The 25,784-nt window shown below is 36.6% G+C and overlaps 1 protein-coding gene across 3 annotated transcripts in view; it reads left to right on the top strand.

The window, feature by feature from the left end:
- Positions 1-25,784, top strand: part of LOC106871560 (cleavage and polyadenylation specificity factor subunit 1) — a 100,687-nt gene that overhangs the window by 19,207 nt on the left and 55,696 nt on the right. For all 3 annotated transcript variants that reach the window (XM_089354115.1, XM_052968705.2, XM_014918065.3), the window contains exons 9-24: positions 688-798; positions 2,382-2,475; positions 2,808-2,895; positions 4,110-4,232; positions 4,364-4,412; positions 6,222-6,319; positions 7,264-7,419; positions 9,495-9,611; positions 11,645-11,788; positions 11,922-12,063; positions 15,808-15,983; positions 16,631-16,785; positions 17,406-17,501; positions 18,810-18,888; positions 20,963-21,072; positions 24,638-24,755. In XM_089354115.1, coding sequence (XP_089210241.1) covers positions 688-798; positions 2,382-2,475; positions 2,808-2,895; positions 4,110-4,232; positions 4,364-4,412; positions 6,222-6,319; positions 7,264-7,419; positions 9,495-9,611; positions 11,645-11,788; positions 11,922-12,063; positions 15,808-15,983; positions 16,631-16,785; positions 17,406-17,501; positions 18,810-18,888; positions 20,963-21,072; positions 24,638-24,755 — 1,856 coding nt within the window. The remainder of the gene's footprint in view (positions 1-687; positions 799-2,381; positions 2,476-2,807; positions 2,896-4,109; positions 4,233-4,363; positions 4,413-6,221; positions 6,320-7,263; positions 7,420-9,494; positions 9,612-11,644; positions 11,789-11,921; positions 12,064-15,807; positions 15,984-16,630; positions 16,786-17,405; positions 17,502-18,809; positions 18,889-20,962; positions 21,073-24,637; positions 24,756-25,784) is intronic.

The following is a 25,784-nucleotide window of genomic DNA, read 5'->3' on the forward strand; positions in this document are numbered from 1 at the left end:
AGTATCCTGACCACATGTCATACTGGAGTTGTGATCTCTCGATGCAGAGAAATAGCAGCTTGATCTGGAAAGACATCCTGATCTCTGAGCTATGTACCCTGTTGTGCAATGTTACTAAATATCATCATTATTGTCATTTAACACCCGTTTTCCATACTGGCATGGGTTGAATAGCTTGACAGGAACTGGCAAGGCCAGGGGCTGCACCAGGTTCCATAGTCTGTTTTGGTTTGGTTTTTACAGCTATGTGCCCTTCCTAACACCAATCACTTTATAGGGTGTTTTTTATGTGGTACCAACACCAGTGTTTATAATGTGGCACCAGCATTCACACCAATGCTTTTTTTATATGGCACGTTGGTTTTAGGATATCAATTATGTTGTGGTGGGTGGGTTTTCTTGAGTACTAAATACTTTCAGATTATTGATTATTTTCAAAATTAATTCAAACGCATCAAGGTGGTGTATTTCAGTAGAATTATCATTATGAAAGTGTTAAGTTCAGATCCTACTGGAATTGATTTTTTTTTTTCCTTTCCTATTTTTGAGGATAAGATAAATATCAATCGTGCACTGAAGTTAATTCATTTGATCTTATTACTAGCTCCTACAAATTAACAATCTTATGCCAATGAAAGATATTATCAAAAACATAAAATATTATTTTTGCTTATTTTTCTTTAACAGGTGGTGTTGTTGTGTTTGCAGTAAATTCCCTCTTATATTTGAATCAAAGTGTACCCCCTTATGGTGTTTCATTAAATGGTATTGCACTTTCTTGTACAGCATTTCCACTCAGTAAGTAGTCATTATTTCTGAATGTCTTCTCTTTTGTAAAGCTTATGCCAATGTGACATAGTATTTGTGGAGAACACCTTTAATCTTAAAGTCCTGTCATGCTTTCTCTATATAAATCTCCAAGTCCTACTAGAAAAACATTTTGACTAAATGCAGTTGTTTTCATATAAAAATCCTAAAAATATATAACTACTGTTTGAATTTGGATGAAATATGCTGATATGATATAGTGTTCATTGGTGTACATTGTAAATGTGAGTTTTATTTGTTGTCATGTCACTTTGGCTGGCCCAAGTAAGTTGAATACAATTAAGTTGATTATATTTAAATGTTGTCACATATCGATGATATTTTATGGACATCAATTCAGAGCCTAAATTGTGCTTCAGTTAGCTTCTTTAACTTGCAAGTTGTCAACTCCCTTTAGAAAAAGAATTCTGAGATTTGTCTTCATATCCTCCATTCAAAGAATGCATGGTGTAAACAGAAAATCTTGCCAGCATCAAAACAACTCTACTGAAGACAGCCTCACTAGGCTGGACACATCACTAGAAATGCAGTTCATTGACTTCTCAAGGTTACACTGCATGGCAAACTCTCTTCTGGTCATTATGATAGAAGAGTACTGAAGAAGAGGTACAAGGACTCCTTAAAGAAATCCCTTGGCATCTGTCACATTGATCTTCACCGGTGGTCTGTTCTTGCTGCTGATTATGAAGCCTTGTGTTCCACTGTCCTCCAGGCAACAGCCTTCTTTGAAGACACCTGCAGGATCATCCTTGCAGAGAAAGGAGTTAAAATAAGGCAGTATGACCAACCCTGGTCAGCCTACTTTCCCATGCAGTCTCTGTGGTTGTGCCTGTTTGTCGTAAATCAGACTCATCAGGCATCAGCAATCTTGCAAAAGATGTGGACATTCCCCTCTGTATATTTTTGCTTGTGAAGCCAAACCTAGAGAATTGCTATCTCACAAACTTTAAATTATATTTCATTCTTTTATTTTATCAGAAGTAATGTAGTGTTCTGATTCGTTAAAATAGTGTTTAAAAAGCCATAGTCATTGATTATAAGTTTCTTACTGTAATGTATGTATAGTCGAGGTATTTTGATTTACTTCTTTCAAGCAACTATTTTGAATAAGTTAGTGTCAGTCACCCTTAGTTAGTAGTTAGTTGATCAGGATTAGAAAGAGTATTCAGCTGTGAAGTGTTTCCCCTAAATTCATAACACTATCTAATCTGTCAGATGTAAAAATACTTAAAAACATCTATTATTTGAATTAGATACATGCCATCAACTTTGCTGGTTTGATTACCATTTCCTTATATTGTTAGTAGGATTGATGTCATCAAAGACTTAAGGTGCATATCATGTTTGTAGCAGTAGCATATTTTAATTCCTTCCAGAAATTCTTTTGACTGTAGTTAGACCTTGTAGAATAGAAGCAGAGTTTTTATCTTTTTCTATGGGAATATGAAGAAAATATTGCAAATGAAAGATACCAAAAATCAACACAAAACCATTTGATTGGAATATGGTGGAGTTAATTTCTTATTAAATATCTCGTACCTCATCTTTTGCAGAACCCCAAGAAGGTGTTCGAATTGCCCTGGACTGTTGCCAAGCAACACTGATCTCGTTTGATAAATTAGTTCTGTCACTGAAAGGTGGAGAACTGTAAGTATTTATATTTATTTGTCTTTCTTAACCCTTTTAGTGGGATAATTAGATGTATTCACTCAAAATTTCATTACCCTTAATTGTGGAAAGCAGTTTTATATACCAATCTATCTTTTATTGAGACTATTTTCTCTTGAGATATGTGAAGTTTATTGAGGCAATGTGACTTACAGAAAATGCCAATTCTACTTTTTGGTAGATATTTAACATTATTACTGGAATAACCATGAAATTTAATTTCACAGTCGAAGGGCTAAAGAACAAACTGACTTAAACTCCCATCCATCTAAAATCAGATTATTATTGTTATTATAATCATTTAATTTCAGGTATGTCTTAACATTGGTTGTTGATGGCATGAGGAGTGTGAAGAGTTTTCATTTTGACAAAGCTGCTTCTAGTGTCCTTACTACATGTGTAAGTTTTCTTTCCTTGTGTTTTACTTTGCATTTAGTTTCTAAACAGTTTTAAACAAATTCTAATGCAAATGAATCTGAGGTATTGATTGTAGTATACAGCAGAAATTATTGAGATGATACAGATAGCTGTTTTTAAAGGATCTATTTGGTGAGAATGGATCTTAAGACGTTGGGCCTTATAGAGGGGATGACTGAGACTTAAGGCAGTTTGCTGTGCTTGAGAAGATCCATCAAGCTAAGTAAAATTGTAGTTGTCTTTGCATACAGACATGTCCCCTGCATCCCTCTTCAGCTGAGTGATCCTAATCTTGCAGGTTTGTGAGTACTAGTGCCACATGAGAGCACCTGTGCTAGTGCCACTTAAGACCACCTGTGCCGGTGCTGCATAAGTGAAGCTGGTACACTCTGTAAAGTGGTTGGCATTAGGAAGGGCATCTGGCCATGGAAACCATGCCAAAACAAATATGGAACCTGGACAGTTAACTAGCTCATGTCAAGCCATCCAACCCATGGCAGCATGGAAAACAGACATTAAAGGATGATGATGAAGATAACTGAGTTGTAAAGAAAAAAATTTTTTTTTTTTTTTAATTTAGTGCAGACTGGGCATGTGTATATATTCTATTGTTTAGTCATGTCCAAACTATGTCTGATTGTTAGTAAGAAATTATTAACTTGTTTCAAAACATTATTCATGTCATCAAAGTAGTGACTTAAGAGAAGTAGTAGAGAAGTGTATGCCTCATTGTGTTTAGTCTTTCTTCTCTAATTTTTTTTGTTGAAATACTGTTGGGGTTGACTTTTCCTCTTAATCCTCTTGGTTTGATAAAATACTCAATTGTGCAGGTGGATTGATTCTGTTGACTATACTACTCCCCCATGAAAATGTTTCTTGTGCCTATGTAAGAAAACTATTTATATATTTATACGTTTATTTAAAAATATAAAATATTAAAAAATTTGTTTTATTCATTTTGCACAAAAAGAAACAATGCTTATTTTGTTGTTAATTTTTAAGAATATCTTTTGACCATTTTAGGTTCTAAATGAAAATCTTGTGAGTGTCAGTTTGTACCATGCACTCACCTAGATTTGCTAACATAAGTACTGGTAACACATTGGGGGTGCATTCAGACCTTACTGAATTTAACTGTCTACTATCTCAAAAGAAATCTGTTTGTCAAAATATTCTTTTTTATTTATTTATGACAGATGTGTCAGTGTGAAGAAGGGTATTTATTTTTGGGGTCACGACTCGGTAACTCTTTACTTTTGAAGTACACAGAAAAAATGCTTGAAGCTTCTGTCAATAAAATTGATGCTGATGGCAAAAAGGTGAGCTGTCGCTTTTATCTAGCCATAATCTGTTTAAAGTGAAGCTATTAAATCTTTGCTTTCCTCTTATTTTCCTTCAAATTTCATTGCAATATAAAGGTTATTGACTTTTCATTTTGTTTTTGTTTCAGAGTGATCCACCTTGTAAAAAGAAGAGAACTGACAATTCTGAAGTCATGGGTTAGTTGACTGCTAAGCTCTTTGCAGTTTGTTTAGATAACATTTAAGAAGAGACTTACTTGTCATTATTGTTTTACAGAAGATCATCATCATCATCATCATCATCATTTAGCGTCCGTTTTTCATGCTGGCATGGGTTAAAGGGTTTGACTGAAACTGGTAAGCTGGAGCGCTACACCAGGTTCAAATCTGATTTGGCATGATTTCTATGACTAGATGCCCTTCCTAACGTAATCCACTCTAAGAGTGTAATGGGTGCTTTTTATGTGCCACTGGCATGGGTGCCAGTTACATGACACTGGCATTGGTCACATTTATGATTTCATTTGGCTTGATGAGTTTTCTCAAGCATGGCATATCACCAAAGGTCTTGGTCACTTATCATCTCTGTGAGTCCAACATTTTTTATGTGCCCCTGGCACAGGTGCCTATTACATGACGCCAGCATCAGCCATGATTATGGTTTCACTTGGCTTGACAGGTTTTCTCAAGCATGGCATATCGCTAAAGGTCTTGGTCACTTGTCATTGCCTCTGTGAGGCCCAACGTTTGAGGATCATGCTTCACCACCTCATCCCACGTCTTCCTGGGTTTACCTCTTCCACAAGTTCCCTCTACAGTCAGAGAGTTAGAGATTGGCACTTTTTTTACACAGCTGTCCTTGTCCATATGCAAGCTGTCCATATAATATGCTTAGCTGTTAAAAAACGCAATATGTTTCAGAGCTTGGCAAAATGAAATTGCCTCAGAAGTGATCTTGAGAACAACAAATATGTAATTGTGACTTAGTGCTTAGTTATACCTTAGCTGTAGGTTACTATGTCGCATCCATTGCAGAATACACATCTGTTACTCACATGATCATTTCTGTTGCAATTTCATTTTGCCCAGCTCTGTAGTATATTGCATTATGGTGACAAATTATCGTTTACAACTGTCATGTGGTGTCAAGGCAATGCGGCAATAACAGACATGAACATACACATATTCATATGTATTCAACAAACTTCTTTCAGTTTCTGTCTACCATATCTACTCCCAAAACTTTGGTTGACCTGGAGCTATAGTAGAAGACATTTACCCAAAGGTGCTCTGCCATGGTACTGAGCTGGGAATCATGTGGTTGGGAAGGAAACTTCTTATAACACAGCCAATCCTGTTCTTATATATGGAACATATTTACTGACAGGTTAGAAGAATGACATAACTTAATGGAAACACCATAAAATGAAGGCAGTTTGGGATGTCATGTCTGCCTAAATGTCACAAAACCTATCAGTGAATATTTTATTAAAATTTTTATTGTTTCTTTACATTTTGTGCAAATGTATTCATCACTATTATCATCATTTAATGTCTGTTTTCTATATTGGTATGGGTTGGACAGTTTGACCAGAGCTGGCAAGCAGGAGAGCTGCACTAGGTTCCAGTCTGATTTGGCTTTGTTTCTATGGCTGGAGACCTTCCTAATGCTAACTGCTTTACAGAGTGTGCTGGGTACCTTTTATGTGGCACCTACATGGGAGCTTATACATGGCATTGATATAGGTGCTGTTATGTGGTGCTGGCACAGAAGCTTTTCATGTGGTGCCAGTGCAGGTGCTTTTACATGGCATCATCGCAGGGTTCTTTCAGGCCAGTCTTCTTCAGCAGTGGGAGCAGCATTTCTTTTGTGGTGGATGGGTCTTCTTGCATACAGCAAGGTACTAGATATCTTGATCCCTTGTCTTTGTATATTTTTGAAACATGGTCACTACCAACATTTATTTGCGCAGTTTAACAGAAACAGTTTTCTATTTTTTTTCACAGCCTCTGATGTATCACAAATTGATGATCTTGATGAATTAGAGGTGTATGGTGAAGGAGATGCCATCAGTGGAACAACCATTACTTCATTCACTTTTGAGGTAATTTACTTAATTCCTTTCCTTGTATATTGTTTACTGTCATCATGTTGTCATTTAACACCCCCATGTCATCCTTGATCTCACAGACCTATGCTTAAAGAAAATTCAGTCATGATCATCCCATCTTAAATATTTTGCTGGACACTGTATTGAAAAGTATGTCCTGTCATTTATTTAAAATAGTAGGGTGTGATTTGAGGGAGATTTTGATGCTATTTCTAGCAGGTTGAGTGTCTACTTAGTGACACCCCTTTAGGCTTGTTTTATATAATGTTCTCAAAAGTCATTTTATTTACCACTGATTTTGAGTAATAGTTGATGAATTTAGCTAAAGAGCTTTAAATTTCTTTTCCTTCTAGCAGTACAGTAGTTTTTTTTACTTTAACCCTTTAGCATTCAGATTACTCTACCAAATGTCATACTTATTTATTCACATTGTTTTGAATAAATCATGTATTATCTTGTAGCTTTGGGATTTCATTGATGTGATTGTTTACTTTTAGAATGACATAGGATAGATGTGAGAAGCTGGATCTGGTCAGTTTGAACATAAAGCAGGTTGAATATTTTGGCCATATATAGCCAGTTTAAATGTTCAGGGGTTTTTCCTTTTGTTATCCTATTTCTGTCGAAATATACTACCATTTTTTTTTTGTTTTATTTTGAAGATAATGAAGAATTTTGTAAAATAACTTTGTCATTACTAAGCTAGTGTTTGGATCATAAATTAACCTGAAATTTTGATGGAAAACTTTAATTTAGATCACTTTAGGTCAGGAAATGTGTATCAGGATGTGGTTTCAGGTGGTTTGATATCAAAAGTGTTGAGCCGTGGTGTATGTTTCTTATGTGCAGAGAAATCAGTATTCATGTTGTTGACATTAACTTCATTTTATCCTGTTTTATATGTAATGATTGTTTTTGACCCTTTCTAATCAAAATAGGTTTGTGACAGTATTCTCAACATTGGTCCATGTGGAAGAATGGTGATGGGAGAACCTGCTTTCCTTTCTGAAGAGTTTTGTAATACAATAGATCCTGATTTGGAACTTGTAACAACATCTGGGTATAGCAAAAATGGTGCTTTATCAGTATTACAGGTGAGAAGAATATGCCATTTTACAAATTTTTTTTAATTCTTTTATTTGTTTCAGTCATTTGACTGCAGCCCTGCTGGAACAGTGCCTTTAGTCAAACAAATCAACCCCATGACTTATTCTTTGTAAGCTTAGTACTTATTCTATCAGTCTCTTTTGCTGAATTGCTAAGTTACGGGGATGTAAACACACTAGCATTGGTTGTCAAGCAATGGTGGGGAGACAAACACATACACAAACATACATCCACAAACATATACATACAACAAGCTTCTTTCAGTTTCTCTCTACCAAATCCATTCACAAGGCTTTGGTTGGCCCGAGGTTATAGTAGAAGACACTTGCCCAAAGTGCCATGCAGTGGGACTGAACCCAGAACCATGTGGTTGGTAAGCAAGCTACTCACCACACAGCAGTGGAGGCGCAATGGCCCAGTGGTTAGGGCAGCGGACTCGCGGTCATAGGATTGTGGTTTCGATTCCCAGACCGGGCGTTGTGAGTGTTTATTGAGTGAAAGCACCTAAAGTTCCACGAGGCTCCGGCAGGGAGATGGTGGCGAACCCTGCTGTACTCTTTCACCATGACTTTCTCTCACTCTTACTTCCTGTTTTCTGTTGTGCCTGTAATTCAAAGGGTCAGCCTTGTCACACTGTGTCATGCTGAATATCCCCGAGAACTACGTTAAGGGTACACGTGTCTGTGGAGTGCTCAGCCACTTGCACGTTAATTTTTTTTTCCTTCATTTTAACATTGTTGCATTGTAGTTTTGTTGCATTTGTGAAAATTATCAGCTCGCTAATAGATTGGGGTTTGAGATGTTTTACCTCTCAGTTTTAGTTCTGCCTCTTTGTCATTGTTGCTTCGATGCTGACTCATTTGATGTGAAACATCTGAATGTTTTGCTAATTCTCTCTCCTTCTCCCCCCCTCTCTCTCTCTCTCTTCCCCTCTCTCTCTCTCTTCCTCTCTCTCTCTCTCTTCCTCTCTCTCTCTCTCTTCCTCTCTCTCTCTCTTCCTCTCTCTCTCTCCTTTTAAGTTTATGAACATATTTCGTGTTATGTGTATGAGGAGAGTGAAAGTGTTTATGGTGGCACGTAAAAAGCAACCATACTGGTGCCACATAAAAGCACCCGGTATACTCTGTAAAGTGGTTGGCATCAGGAAGGGCATCCAGCTGTAGAAACCATGCCAAAGCAGATGTGTGGAGCTTGGTGTAGCTCTCTGGCTTGCCAGCTCCAGTTAAACTGTCCAGCCCATGCCAACATGGAAAATGGATGTTAAATGATGATGATGTTTAATTAATGAATTGTAATGTCTTTCTCTCTCTCTCTCTTACTGTATCTGTATGTGTGTATTTCTGCCAGCACTTATGTTCATGAGCGTGTGTGTGTTTGCCTCCAGTGCCAAAAACTATTAGCACTGGAACAGTTTCAATGTCCAGTCAGCTGTGCTAAATCACCAGCATCCAAATAGCCATGCTTCCATTGTCTCACTCCATGTAAATTAAGCTTTCATCTTCTTGAAACCATTTGAAGACTTTGTGGTAAGTGTCTTGTTTATAAATAGTCTTTCATGACAAAGAATAAAAACTATAATTGTGAACTGACATACTTAGTAAATTATATTATCATGTTAATGCTACCTTATATTGGTATCAACACTTACTTTCTGTGCTTTTAGATAAATGTCCCAACCTGTATGAATCAACACCAGATAGAATATATTTATGGATTTATGATCCTTATGTCAAATCTTGGCAGCAAAATACTGAAAACAAAACCTGAATCTGGATTCATAGAAACAATGATACACTCTACCAGTTGTCCACACTTGTGTTTCTGGGCAGGTTATTTATTTTGTTTGTGCTTCACTTTCCCAAAATCAAAGAATCTTACTCAAAGATAGTCTGTGACCTTAACCAAGAAAAGATTCTTCTCTCAGCAGTTTAGCGTTGCAAAGTCTGGAAGTAAATACCAGCATTATGAGAATCTGTGTATCAACCAAATATCATAATTATAATTTAAATGAAATAATTATAAAATAAAATTATTCTCAGTATTATTTATTTAACTATTTCAGCGGAGTATCCGTCCTCAAGTTGTGACAACATTTGAGCTGTTTGGCTGCTTGGACATGTGGACAGTATTTGGAAGCAAAGCAGATTCAATAACTGATGAAGACATCTTGAAAACAGATGTGAGTTCTTTTTGAAGAGGTTCTTTATTTTTCTTAAAATTAAAACTGATATTGATTAATTTATTATTATCTGGTAAAGATAATTTCTTATGTAAACTGGAGATTTAAGAGGACAAGATTAGTTTATTAAATTACTCTCAGTGGTTTGATTCGTATTTTATTTTATTGTACCTGAAAGGATGAAAGGTAAAGTTGACTTGAAACAAATTTGAACTCAAAATGTAAAGAGCTAGAACAAATATTTCAAAGCATTTTATCGGAACTCTTATTTTTCACCCATTATATTAATTTTTCCTTGTTGTAAGGGATATTATCCAACCATCTTGCAAGTGGTCTACCTTTGAGTCTCCTGCTTGTTGACCTTTCCCCTAAAATCTGTCCTGTATGTCTAACCATGTGGTTAGACATCCTAACCACATGCCTGTTGTACCTCTCCATGTGGAGAAGTAGTGGTTTTATCTGTAGTAACTCCCTGATCTCTGAGTTATGCATTCTATCAAGTAAAGTTACTTCAGCAGCCCTTTGGAACAATCACTTCACTGAAATCTCAAAGCTACAAGATAATGCATGATTAATTCAAAACAATGTGAATAAATAAGCATTACATTTGACAGAATAATGTGAATGCGAAAGGGTTGATAATATATGCCTCCTTCCAAAAGACGTACTCCCATAGTACCATGTTGTCTGCTAATATTAACCAGCTGATCATACTCTTATCAATTTTGACTTCACTTCCTCCCCGGCCGGACATTTCAATGCACTTCATAAAAATTATATGAAAAGGAGAGGTGACAACAGGATTCCCTGGTAGAGTTCACCTACTTTGAAAGGTTTTGACTAACACCAGTTATCCAAACTCAGATACAGGGATATGTACAGGAAATTGCTTCAGTTGGTCTTGCTGACAGCTGCTTCTAATAAGATCTGAAGAACATGTCTGAGGACTCTGTTCCATGACTATCAGAGGAATAGTGAGCTGTGAAGATGGATGGGTGTCATAAAGAATGTATGTAAACACCAGATAGCATTTTACCTGTAGTTTTACTGATTCTGCCAGTATGTTGCCTTGGTTTGAAGTATCACAGGTATTTTACTGCCAGTTTACTGAACCAAATTTTAACATCAAATTTGAAGCAGTTATTAAGCTACAGCTTGCTTCACACACTGACACACACATTGACTTACTGTTATCTTAGAGTCCCTGTAGATCTTACATTAAGAAGGGGACATTGATGATACATCATCCTAGTACAAACTCAACCTGCATCACATGTGAACAAATTCTCTTCCATATTAGCTGCTTTCATAACATGGTTTATAATATGATATTTTTCTGTTAAACATGTGTTGCATTGTTTTGAACCATTATGGAATAAGGTGGTTAAGTCCAGGATAGAGCATGTAGTATTTGGCGGCTTCATCTTTTATTTCTTTATGAGTAGTAAGGTAATTTTCTTGTAGGATTTGAAAGAGCTCAGTATAGTCTGCTCCCCGTACATGAGCTTTTCAATTTTATGGTAAACCATATGTATATCTCAAAGTTATCTCTAGCTGATTTTAACAATGCTTAAAATATTTATTAGATGATTGAAAAAGAAAAATGTACATATCAAAAGGAAGTGTTATAACACTATTCCACATATACAAAAACAGCCATACCAACAATCCATCATCAGCTACCCCACGGATATCATTATAGTTTCGACACCTGGGCAGTATCATTCAATTTGGTGGTATCAACAGCACTAAAATAAGTGTTGTTTGGGAACAAACATACCAAAGAAACCACAACTTTCAAACACATTTACCCTATGTACAACAGTATTGGTAACTAAATTCAATAAGTAAATCAATAACCAACTCCTAAATATGTAACTAAACAGCAACCAAACCTTTAAGTCATACATTATATTCAAGTAATTTACGAATATTAATTTCTAATGTATGTTATTTCTTACCAAGTTCATATGAAATGAAACTGGTTTTTGAACTGTATAAGATAGGAAAATTTTTTTTCATTTCATTCTTAGTTGAAAGATGAAAATGAAGAGAAAAGCGATGAGAAAAAGGCTATCGGTGAAGATGTAACACAAAAAGATGGTAAAGCAATTCCTGAAGAAGATATTGAAGATGGCCATACATTTTTAATATTAAGTAAAAGTGACTCTAGCATGGTAAGTCTTTTATATTAGTTTTTTTTTCTTTCTGTTGTAATTATTTTGGTTCTGTCATTTACTTATGTAGTAATTTAAATTAACTGAATTATGTTTATTTACATTTTCTCTTATCTTGTATTAATCTTTCTAGATATTACAGACCGGTCAAGAAATTATGGAACTCGACCACAGTGGCTTCAGCACACAAACACCAACTGTATTTGCTGGGAACATAGGAGATAATAAATATATTGTTCAGGTGTCTCCTATGGGAGTACGTCTTTTAGAAGGAGGTTTGTACTGTTATAATTTATAACTACATTCAGATTTTATTTTAAATATTTAAGCACAGGCATGGCTTTGTGCTAAAGAAGTTTGCTTCTCAGCCATCTGATTTCAGGTTCATTCCCACTGTGCATTACCTTGGGCAAGTGTCTTCACTATAGCTCTGTGCCCACCAATGCTTAGTGAGGGAATTTGGTAGATGGAAACTTAAGGAATCTCATAGGGTGTATATGTGCATGTGTTTATTTGAATGCTTACTATCTGCTGTGTACTATGCTACAGATGGTGACGACACCTTGTAGTTAGGCTGCAGCCAGTGACAGTTGTTGGCGTTTTTCGTTAACGAATCGTTCACTAGATCTACACTTGGAATTTCTCTGGAATAAAACTTCTTTTTTATTTGAAAAACAGATAAGGTTTTTGTGACAGGAAGAGCATCTTGCCTTAAAAATCTTGCCTCAGCTATCTCCCTGTTTAACCATCACTAGCATGGGAAACAGACATTATACATTTGATTGAACAAAGGAGTTGCTGCTTGATTTTTTTCAAACTGAACTGTTCAAATTTAAAATTTAGGAATTTAAATTACCTGATACCACCACCACCACCTCCTCCATCGTCATTTACCATCCAGTTTTTCAAGCTTGCTTAGGTCAGACAGAATTTACTGAGGCAGATTTTCCACAGCTGGAAGCTCTTCTTGTCACCAATCCTTGCCTTTTTCCAAGCAAGGTAATATTTTCCCATGACCAGACAAATTTTTCATGGAAGACTGAACAGCCTTGCTTGTATGACAATGATGCTCATTTCTAGACAAGGGCACACACAGGCACATACACTCATTCACTCACTCACACATATACACATGTATAATGAGATTCTTTCTATTTCTGTTTACCAAATCCACTCACAAGGCTTTGGATGACTTAGGATTATAGAAGACAGTTGCCCAAGATGCTGCACAGTAAGACGGGACCCAAGGCCTCTTGGTTGGGAAGCAAGCTTCTTAACCACCCAGTCACACACACATACCTGACAGTTAAATATAAAAAAAAATGAAAAAAGGCATGATTGACTTTTCTTCACTTTAGGGAAGGAATCTAATGTTAAATCATGTTCATCATCATTTAGTGTTCATGCTCTATGTTGGCATAGGTTGGACAGTTTGACTGGATTTAAAGTGTCCAAGGACTGCATTGAGCTCAAATGTCTGCTTTGGCAGGGTTTTTATGGCTAATGCTCTTCCTAAAGCCAACCACTTTACAATGTGGACTGGGTGCTTTTTTTCATGCCACCTGCACTAATGAGGTCACCATGTAGTATGCAAGACTGAGTCATAGGAGAGGAGTGCAATTAATTTTGGCAGGACATTGGTTGGAATCATCCAATGTCAATAGACCAGTTTGTCACTCTTAGTTTGGCAGTATTTGTATTTAACACCAAATTGCTACAGTTTGATTAATGGTAAACTGAATAAGAAGGAAAATTATTAGCCCTTTTAACTGCATAAATCAGATATATCCATTCAAAATTTCATTACCCTTATTTGCAGAAAGCTATCTGAGGAATTATTTTTTGTTGAGACGTGTCCAGCTTATTGAGGCAACATGACTTGCAGAAAATACCAATTTTATAATTTGGTAGATATTTTGTACCGTTACTTGAGTAACCATGAAATTTAATTTCACATTTAAAGAGCTAATGTGAGGTTAAATAAGGAAACAGTGAAAAAAAAAAAAAAAAAAAAAAAACTAATTGGTATCAGTATTCAAAATGTCCCAGTATCAAATGACAGTTATAATCTCGACTAGATACTGATTGAGTCAGCAAGTTTAGCAGTAAATTGCTATTACAAAACTCAGTTTGAGTTAATTAAGAAAAATCTGTTGAAAGGGTGCTGGCTAATTTCAGAATGCAATATACAAAATGTGTAGCCATCAATCATACAACTGCATTTAAGGAAATAAAAGTTTCAGATTGTCAACATAACTGAACAGAAACAACTGTTGGAATATATTGATTGATATTCGTGTTGTAATTTTCCAACGTTTCCAAATTTCCCTGAGTATCTCTATTTCATTTTGACCACTAGAATTCTCTCCCTTGCCTTCGAAAAATTGTGACTGGGTCAGAAACTTTGAATCAGATTTTTCTATGAATGGTTGCTCTTATTGTCATCAACCCTTACCTATTTCGTAGCACAGTAATATTTCTCTTAGTCTGTCAAACAACAAACAACCTGGACATACTTTCATGGAGAATTGTAAACAATGGGGATTCTTTGATTGTGATCAACATGCTCACGAAGAGAAGAATACACACTCACTCCTTCTACTTACAAATTTCTTTAATTTAAAATTCTTTTCAGCTCCTTTAATAAGTGCTTCCTTGATAGCCTTACAACAGAAAATATGAAATGGTGTTAATGGTGGTATAACTATTTATTTCAACTGGTGCTGTCAAATATCACACACATATTGATTTCATGTTTCTAGTTAAAGTGCTGTTTTGGTTAAGTTATATCTAGTCTCAATTTTGTTGTTGATATGTCATTGTTCCTTTCTTTCTTGTCAATTCTTTCCAAGTTTATAGGGTTTCCTCATCACTTTTTTTTTTACTGCTTTTGCGGATTCCCCACGATGCTCTGTCACCATCCAAATCTATTGTTATGAATTTGAATTGGGAACTTGAGTCATAGTGAACCTTTCATTTGTTGATTACACAACTATAGATGCCACCCCTATGGATGTGTTGCAGTTACTCTCTTGATAGAGCTTGGTGATTCTGACCATTGATCTGGGATTCCTCCACTCAGCATCAATGTAAGAAGCACCATTGCCTTAGTTGTGCTCTTCCATTACCTCTTCACAATCCACCATGTTGCAGTCCCATGACTTCAACCTTGTCACTTGATTATTCCATAATATATGCATATGTTGTTTTATGGTATATACAAGATTTAGTTCTTTTTCGTCCAGTTGCACACAACTGCCTTATTATGAACCAGACACTCTTGAAGAAATTCATGAACCAATGACAAACGTCTATTTGACTGTGTATTCTGGTAGAATTAGCAGCTAAATCTCTTTGAGTCACATCATATTGTCTTAGAAAAGGACATATTCGTTAATGTAGTCTGAGGGTCAATGATCACAACTGGAATATCATTGATCATTGGTCTGCTCAGTTAGGTTTGATCTTGGGTTTAATAACAACTACCTTGTGAAATTGGTTTCTAGTTTTAGTCATAGTAATTGCAAATCTATTTAAATTTTGTACTTACTTAAGCCCTTCACACCATAAGGAGGTCAGCAACGACTTTTCTCCACTGTTCTGGACAGTTTTTTTTTGCTTCTCATCAGTTAGATTCTTCACAAGTGCTGATGTCATGAAAAAGGCACCTAGTACACTCTGTAAAAGTGGTTGGCATTAAGAAGGGCATCCAGCTTGTCAGTTCATGTTGAACCAACACATGCTGGCATAGAAAAAGAGATGTTAAATAATGATGAAATACTTTAGATCATTATTTCTTTCATAGTAACTGTTGTAGGATATCTTATAGAAACTTGAATAAATTGAATTATAAAAAAAAAAGGATGATCAATTATTTTCAGTTTGTTGTCTTGGTAAAAACAATCTAAGACTTTCACAAAGATAAAAATCTCACTTATACTGTTAAGGCTTATACTGTTTAGGCTAAAATAATTTTATGATTTGTTTACTTTTAATATTTATGAAAATTTCTTTTACAGTTAAACAACTGCAACATATTCCCATTGATGTGGGTTCACCTATTGTTCACTGCTCTGTTGCTGATCCTTTCTTGTTGGTTATGAGTGAAGAAGGCCAGGTGGTGTTATTGTCCCTAAGAGCTGACAACTTTGGTAGTGGTGTCCGACTTGCAGTCACCAAACCACAGTTACAACAGGTAAAACATCATTGTCAATGTCATCATCATTGTTGTCATCATCATCATTGTCATCGTTACCATCAACATTTAGTGTCCACTTTTCTGTGCTTAGATGGATTAGATAAAACTTTTTGAGGCAGATTTTCAGCAGTTGGATGCCTTTCCTGTTGTCAACCTTCTCAGGTTTCCAAGCAAAGTAATATTTCCCCATAGCTAGACATGTTTCTCGTGGAAGACTAGAAACAAACATCATAGCTTGTATGATGATGATACTCACTCACAGCCTTCTCATGATGTCAAGACTAGGGTACACACACATGCACATACATACGATGGGCTTCTGTACAGCTTCCATCTATCAAATTTAATTCACGAGGTATTGGTCAACCCAAAGCTATAATAGAAGACACTGGTTCAAAGTGCCAAACAGTGGGTTAGAACCTGAAACCACATGGTTGAGAAGTGAAACTTGTAACCATGTAGTCATGCCTATACCTATTTCATTTCTCTTTCATTTTTCCTTTTCTTCACTTTATTTTCTTTTTCCCTTTTGTCCTTTCTTTTCATTCATTTTAATTTATATATAATTAAAAATCTGGAATTTCTACTCCTCAAAATAATAAAAATGCTTTAACTGCAAAAACAATGTATTATAACTATTTCAGAAAAACAAAATCATCAGTTTATGTGCCTATAAAGATCTCAGTGGGTTATTTACCACAACAACGATCAAAGCCGATACATATTCTGCAAACCCACTGGAATTTACCAAAGTACACAAAATACCAGAAGAACGGTTATCTAGTAATCTCACTTGCAGGTACTTACTTGATTCTCTATTTTTCAATTGTGGGTTTTTTTCACTCTGTCCTTTTATTGAATGGTCACATAAAGATTATTTTAGTTTTAGTGGAAATGTTGGTTTCAAATTTTGGCTCAAGGCCAGTAATTTCAGAGGAGGAGGTAAGTTGATTACATCAACCTCAGTATTCAATTGGTACTTGTTTTATTGATCTTGAAAGAATGAAAGGCAAAGTCAACCTTGGCGGAATTTGAAATTCATGTTAAAATCTTGGTAACTAATCCTGAATTCTAATGCCATTGTAAGAAATTCAAGTTCTATTTCTAATCAAATGTTTTCTGCTTTTTGGTTACTCAGTGTTAATTTTGTTGTGTTTTGAATTTGAGCATTTGCATGTATGTGTTGGAATAAATATGTCTCTGTTGGCGTATGTGTATGTGTGTATTAACATGTGCTTTTGTGTGTTTAACATGTTTGTGCATATGTGTTTACGTGAATGTGACCATTTATGTGTATATTCATGTGTGTACGTGTGTTTGAAATAGTACATTGAAATTTATATGATTTACCAAAACGTTATTTTTCCCCTATTATTTTCATGTTTGTAACCTTTTTTATTTTATTTCCTCTCTCTCCAGCTTCATTGATGATGAAGATGAATTACTGTATGGAGAATCTGAATCTGTGTTTGGGAAAACTGTAAACAATAGCAATAAACATGCTCCTAAACAGAGGTAATAAATCATTTGATAATGACTATTTGGAAACTTCAATTAAACTGATTGAGTATACATATATCAGGTAGTTTCTGATAAGTCATAAACATAAGTCTGATAGACATATTTTGGGTCTCCAGAATTTATTCATTGAATATAATGAGTCTGTTGATTGATTTTTAGAATGTTAGAGATCAATCTAGCTGTATCCAGTTTTAAACTAAGAGCTACCTATGACAAAGCAGTTTGTTAACATAATGCTTGAATTAGCTATTCGTTTACTAAGTTATTTTTCTGTCTTTAAATTTGTTATTATGCTGGACCTTTTGTCACTTTTAGAAGATAATTAGGCATCTAGCTATGTTCACATTGCCTGTATTGAACTAGTTATGTTAGGATTAAAAGCAAGAAATTTATTTAGTGCTAGATAAGTTGAAAGCAGAAATGAACATGGTATAGTCTTGCCAGTAATGGACAGAGGTTTCAACTTCTGTCTTCAGTAATATGCTGTGTATCTGACAAAAGCATTCAGCTCTCACTGGCCCAATTCTAGCAATAGATTAGTTTTGTAAGGAGTACAAATCTATAAGCTGTGTCATCACTATAATTACTGAGTGTTAGCATACAGTACTTATTTCATATCTTCCCACAGGCTAATATTGAATATTGATGGTTCTACCAGCAACACATAAAAATGTTCTTTTCTTTTAGCCTTTTACTTGTTTTAGTCATTGGACAGCAGTCATGATAGGGGCACACACCTTGAAAGCTTCAGTCAATCAGATTGGCAATTGACTCCCCACCCCTAGCAGTGCTTATTTTAAGCCTGGTACTTTTTCTGTCAATTCCTTTTGCTAAACCACCAAGCTATGGAAGCATAAACAAACCAGTACCATTTACAAGCAATGGGAGACAAAGACATGCATGCACACACCAACATATGTGTGCACACACACACACACACACACACACACACACACACACACACACACACACGACTCCTACACTACCAACTAAATTCCCTCACAAGGCATTTGGCCAACCTGAGGTTATAGTAGAAGAACCTTACTCTAGGTTCTGTGGTGGGACTGAACCTGAAACGATGTGGTTGCAAAATGAACTTCTACAGAAAGCATCTTAGCTTTAAACTCAGAGAGCGAGCCTGTAACTCTATATGTGCTTATGATTTAGTGAATTTGTTAAGTCTGATATATTTTCATTAAGAAATTTTGTTTACGTTACCTTCTAAAATTTTACTCTTACTGTAATTATTGCTAATTAGTGCAGCTCATTACATTGATTGTTTTCATTTCATTTCATCTTCAGTCCATCTGATATCTACCAAAAAAAAGAAATAAAAGCTTCTTATTGGGTTGTAATATGTCGGGAAAATGGTGTACTTGAGGTGAGTTTAAACATTTAGTTTGAGATGCGTAATTCCATAAGGCAATGAAACAGGGTAGTGCTTTGAAGAGTGAAGTGATTTCTGAGGAATGAGCTGAATATGACTGTGAAGTGGTACATTATGTGAAAGAAGATGAATGGAAGTAAAATCGAAGACATGGTTGGTCATCAAAGTCATTAGCTGGTGTAATTTTCTTTAGTGGATTTATTAAAGGAAAAAGGGAGCCTGGTGTAACCATCTGGTTCACCAGTCCTCAATCAAATTGTCCAACCCATGCTAGCATGCAAAGCAGACGTTAAACGATGATGATGATGATTTATGACCTTTTTCAGGGGTTTCCAGGGCTGGAAGGGAGGAAATTATCCTTAGACCAGACATCTAGCCTGAACACTTGCATCAAAATGGATTCCACTAAAAGCACCCCAGTCATGTAATGGTGTTATACTGAGTAATCCAATTATTTCTGCATAAAAGATTAGGATGCTGGTATGTTTGCTTCCCAACCATGTAGTCTTGGGTTTAGTCCCACTGTGTTGCGCCTTGGACAGTCCTTTATTATTGTCCCAGGCTAACCAAAGCCTTGTGAGTAGATTTACTAGAGGGAAACTGAATAAGGGCCATTGAATCATCATCATTGTTTAATGTCTGCTCTTCATGCTGGCTTGGGCTGGACGGTTTGACATGAGGGAGCTGTTCAGACTCCAACTGTCAGTTGTGGCATGGTTTCTATGGCTGGATGCTCTTCCTTATGTTGACCACTTAATGTATATATGTACAGGGTCTGGTGAATATATTGTTGTCTAAATTATGCAAAAATGAAAATAACACTGACGTATCATTTTAGCAGATATATTTTCCAAAATTACATAAAAATATCTTGAAATACTAAAGAGTAAATTTATTCAATAAAATTGCCATTGGCTTCAACCACGGCCTCTGGATAACTTCAGAATCTCCTGCAATTCTTCTGGACGGTCTCCTTGTTTAAGTTGGTGAATGCTGTCATAATCCTTGCTTTCAGTTCATCTTTGATGTTACAAGGAGTTTTGTTGGCCTCTCGCTCAAGGGGGTTGCAGTCTGGGAAGTTAGGTGGCCAGATGTTAGGAGTGATGTGATTGCAGAAATTGTCTGACAGCCATGACTGGATTCTCCTGCTTGTGTGGCTTGGTGCAGGGTCCTGTTGCCAGACATAGTCTTCCAGTAGCCACCCTCTTGACCTAGGGCAGCATTACCTCCTCCAGGCACTTGATGTAGGCCTCCATGTTGAGTCTGAGGCCGTGTGGGAAGATGAATGGAGGCATAATGTCACCATCACTAGTGATCACTCCAAACACCATGATGTTAACTGGAAGTTTGATTTTTATCACTCTCGGTACATGTTTTAGAGACACAGCAAGCCAATATTTGTTCTGTGTGTTCACCATCTGTTCATATTGGAGCTTCCGGCACAAATGCCAAGCAGTACAACATGTTTCCAAATTTCTGGCAGAGTGAATTGCATCATGGTGATGTTTTTCTCACAGACAGTGCCCAACTGACCATACTATAATGTGTAGTCGACAAAATCAAAAGCAAATAATGCACATGCACGAAATTAAAAATATAAAATGGTGACAATTTACTCATTGCACCCTGTATGTCTATGTATATATGTGTGTTTGTGTGTACCCTTGTCTAGATATCATGTGATTATTGTAAAAGAGCATCATTGTCATACAAGCAAGCTTGTTCATTTCCAGTCTTCCTGGAGAAACATGTCTAGCTATGGGAAAATAGTGAGGGTTGGCAATAGGAAGGGCATCCAGTTGCAGAAAATCTGCCTTAAATTTCATTTAATCCATGCATGAATGGAAAAATGATGTTAAATGATGATGTATAAATATGAGAGGATGATATTATGCTTTGTTGTGGTGGTATACTTTTTGTAGAATCTTTTCTTTTGTTTTGATTCTATTTGGGAAGGGATCACTTTGCTTCCTGTATACCAGTGTTGCTCTTTGTGTTTGTTTTTTTTTGTCTATTTCAAGTGTGTAAAAAAGAAAAATCAAGAAGTATCTCATTATTTTCTTTGCAGATTTATACCTTACCTGATTTTCGAATGACCTATTATGTAAAGAATTTTCCTATGGGACAAAAGGTTTTGGTGGACAGTGTGCAAATGACAGAATTATCTGTAAGGCCTAGGTATGTAAAATGCTGTGTCTCTTCCATCCTTAAGTTCTAGGATAGTTTCCATTTATTATGTGAAAAAAAAAAGCTTGTTTCCACCAATATATATATATATATATATATATATATATATATATATATATATATATATATATGTGTGTGTGTATATATATATAATCATCATCATCATCATTTAGTATCTGTTTTCCATGCTGGCATGGGTTAGATGGTTTGACTGGATCTGGTAAGCCAGAGAGCTGCAGCAGGCTCCAGTGTGTTTTGGCTTGGTTTCTATGGCTGGGTGCTCTTCCTAGTGCCAACCACTCCACAGAATGTAGTGGGTGCCTTTTACATGTCACTGGTATGGGTGTGTTTTATGTGTTTCCGACACTGGCTACGACTACAATTTAACTTGGCTTGAAGTGTCTTATCAAACAGCAAATCGACAAAGGTCTTGGTCACTTGTCATTGTCTCCATGAAATTCAGCACCTGAAGATCTTACATCATTGCCTTGTCCCATGTCTTCTTGGGCCTACCTCCTCCACAGGTTCCCTCTACATTTAGGGATTGGCACTTCTTTATGCAGTTGTTTTTTATATTAATGTTTTCTGAATAAATTATATAATTCTTTTTCTTTTGAGGTAATATTCTTACATCTACCAAATTATAATTTAGAGGCCGTCATCATCATCCTAATCAGGATTCAGTCAGGCAACTCGCCCAGACCAATAAATCATATTAGTTAATCAATAGCTGAATGTCTCATCTGCGGTTGCTGTGACTACAAATGATAGCAGTAGATTGCTAACTAAACTGGTTGATCCTGGCCATTGACAGTTTGTTGACTGTTCATCTGCTCAGCATTTAGTGACATTTGCCATTGGCTCAATAGTTCATGTCTGCCATACTGCATCCCATGATTTCAACTTAACTGTGGCTTGGGTGCTTATAAGATGTGAGGCTTTAGCAAGGTGCCATCCGTGATTTGATTGATCTGGGGCTGTTTATTCCCATGTTTACAGCTGACTTTATTTACGTGCTAATTAACTCAGATCTGGGACCCTGACAGGTGCTAGTACTCTGGGTCAGAATAGACCTGGGAACAATAATAGTTAAGAGGTGGTTCTACACTCCCACAAATCTTGGAACTCCTGAAACAGACCTCAATACTAGATGCAATTTAAAGTCATCCCAAGAACATAAGAAGATTTAGAGATTATAATGATTTATTAATTATGCATGATAGCTTAGTCAAGTAGATTTAACCCTTTAGCTTTTAAACTAAATATTCTACTTGTTTTATGTTCAAGCAAGCAAGATCCAGCCTCTCATACTTATACAATATTATTCAAAATATAAGCAATCAGATCATTGAAATCTGAAAGGGATGAGATTATATGAGGTGGTTTCAAAAAGTTTCCAGACTAGTTCTGTAGCATGCCAACAGATGACAGCACACAGCTGCGTGTGCAGTGAGAGCAAGCAGTGACCTTCATCGATGTGTTTACTTCACAAGTTGTAAAATTTCTGTTTTTCTGATCACATGTATGCTGTAGCCTGCGATTTTATCATGGACAGGAACAAAACGCCAGTGTGAAATTTTGTGTTAAACTTGGTAAGTCTGCTACAGAGACATTGAAATACTTTGACAATCTTACGGCGATGAGGCAACAGGTGGTACACAGTGTTTCGAGTGGAACAGGCACTTCAAAAGTGGAAGAACATCCTTGGAAGACCTGCTACAAGCATCACTTATGGAAATGTGGTATTGTGCATTGAGAATTTGTCCCCCAGGGCCAGACCATCAATTGAGAGTTCTACTGTGACGTTTTGAAGTGTTTGAGGGAGGACATTTAGTGAAAGCGACTGGATCTGTGGAGCGCAAAGAATTGGATTCTTCATGATGACAATGCACCCTGTCACCAAACTCTCCTCACTCACGAGTTTGTTGCCAAAATCAACAAGGTATCATTTTTGCACTTGTCCTATTCATCAGACTTAGCACCTGTAGACTTCCATCTCTTCCTCAAGATGAAAATGCAGCTCAAAGGTCACTGTTTTAACACTGTTGATATCCAGAGAGAATTGCAGCTCAAAGGTCACTGTTTTAACACTGTTGATATCCAGAGGGAATTGCAGAAGGTCCTTGTCTTGCTTATGGAAAATGACTTCCAGGCTGGATTCCAAAAGTGACAGGAATACTGGGATGGTTGTATTGCTGTATAAGGTGACTGTTTGGAAGAAGATGATGTTGGAAGAAGGTGATGTTAAAACTTAGGTAAATAAGTTATTTTTTATTAAACATAACTAGTCCTGGAACTTTTTGATTCCACTTCATATATGATGAATTCAAAGCAATATGGAGAAATAAGCATTACATTTGACAGAGTGATCTTCAGATTACTCTGTTAAAGAGTTAAGTGTGTTGCCTTTTGATATAATTTGCTGCAGGACAAAAACTATCTATTGATCAGTAAGTGAGAGGTATCAAAACTTATCCATTTGGGCTGCTTCATATTTTTTAATATTTGTTTATTTCACATTGCTCCAGTTCACTCGGCTGTAGAAATGAGTTGCAACATCACTGGTGCCAAGCTGTATTGGTCTTTGCCTTTCTCTTGAACAACAACTGATATGCATGGGTGACTGCTGATCTTCCACAAACAATTTTGCCTGGACTTGTGCCTTGGAGGGGAACTTTCTTGGTGTAATCCCATGATCATTTGTGACTGAAGGGGTCTTCCTTCAGTCACAAATGTCACCGCATATAAGTGTAGGGATGGCTTGGTGGTTAACAAGTCTGCGTGAGAACTATGTGGCATAAAGTTCATTTCCACTGCATGGCATCTTCTGCTTTAGTTGACATCTTCTACTATGGTTGCAGACTGACTTATATTTTATAGAATTGGTAGATGGAAACTGAAAGAAGATTGTCATGTTATGTGTTTTTTGTCTTCCTCTTGTTTGTGCATATATTGAAAATTAAATCGCTGTTCCTACAGACAGTATCATTTGCTTACAATCTTTTATGAAAATGTATTTGGCCTCCGAGGTGTTCATTTGGTTGAATGAATGACTGGCAAATATTACCTTTCTTGGAAACAAGGGAGGGTTGGTTATTGCAAGAGCATCTAGCCACAGGAAATCTACCTCAACAAGTTTTTGTCTGACTCATCTTACTCATGCAAGATGGAAAAATGAACAATAGAATAATGATAATGATTTCTATTGAAATATACTACCTTTATGTTTCAATTAATTTTGGAAGGATTTCGTAAAATAAGCAACTTCTTCGTAATGCAGCCTATGTTTGGAACATAAGTTAACAAAAGGTTGTTATATAAAAAATTGTTGGATGATCGTAATGTAAATATGAAAATTTTAAAATGGATGTTTTTTTTCTTTGTGTAATTGAATTAAAGGTCGTCTTAGTTGAGTTGGTGTCAAAGGATTAAATACACAGTCATGTTTTGATTTATTTCCGTTTATTCAGATAAAAAAAAAAATGACCTCATTCACCAAATCCAAACAAACTAACAACCCCCCCCTCCAAATAATCGTTTTCTTTTTCTTTTGCAGTATGAGCAATACTAGTAGTAGTAGTGACCGACAAGAAAAAGTTATTGGTGATATGCCAGTTATTAAGGAGCTTCTGTTGGTTGGGCTTGGTTGTCGCAATTCACGGCCTCATTTATTGGTAAGCTAAATTTTACTTCTCTAGTGTAATACATTCATCATTCTCTAATATGATAAAAACCTCTCTACATGTTTAACGAATGACAGTGGAGGCTGGCATTTACAACAACTGCTGTAATTATTGTAGGTAAGTGTAAGTACCTTGAGAGAAAAGTTGAACCTAAGAAGCATCAGTTGTGGTATGCGAGAGAGACGATTGCGCTGGTATGGTCATGTGGCGAGAATGGATGAGGATAGCTGTGTGAAAAAGTGCCACACCCTAGCAGTTGAGGGAACCTGTGGAAGAGGTAGGCCTAGGAAGACCTGGGATGAGGTGGTGAAGCATGACCTTCGAACATTGGGTCTCACCGAGGCGATGACTTCTGACCGAGACCTTTGGAAATATGCTGTGCATGGGAAGACCCGGCATGCCAAGTGAGACCTAAATCCAAGGCCTCTGCCTTATGTGTGCCTTCCTTCATTGGACACTAAACTCTGCTTGCGAAGACCTGTTGAGGCAAGTGAAATTGAAATCGAACTAAATTCGACGACTGGCACCCATGCCAACGTCTTCTCCTTCATTGGACACAAAACTTGGCTTGCGAAGACCTGTTGGGGCAAGCGAAAGTAAAATCGTGATGGCACCTGTGCCCAGCATCGCCATCCTGGCACTTGTGCCAGTGGCATGTGTAAAGACATTCGAGTGAGATTGAGCGTGGTCGTTGCCAGTACCACCTGACTGGCCTTCATGCCGGTGGCACGTAAAAGCATCCACTACACTCTCGGAGTGGTTGGCGTTGGAAGGGCATCCAGCTGTAGAAGCTCTGCCAAATCAGATTGGAGCCTGGTGTAGCCATCTGGTTCACCAGTCCTCAGTCAAATCGTCCAACCCATGCTAGCATGGAAAGCGGACATTAAACGATGATGATGATATATATCCTTCTCTTTTCACTTCACTGTGTCCCTGTAATTATTTTCTTCTGTTCCTCTTTCCCTACCTCTCTCTCTTCTCTCCCGACATGACTGGTGTTCGGCCAAGCCTGATCTTTCT

This window comes from Octopus bimaculoides, chromosome 6, assembly GCF_046866305.1.
Source record: "Octopus bimaculoides isolate indiv1 chromosome 6, ASM4686630v1, whole genome shotgun sequence".
Lineage (NCBI taxonomy): Eukaryota > Metazoa > Mollusca > Cephalopoda > Octopoda > Octopodidae > Octopus > Octopus bimaculoides.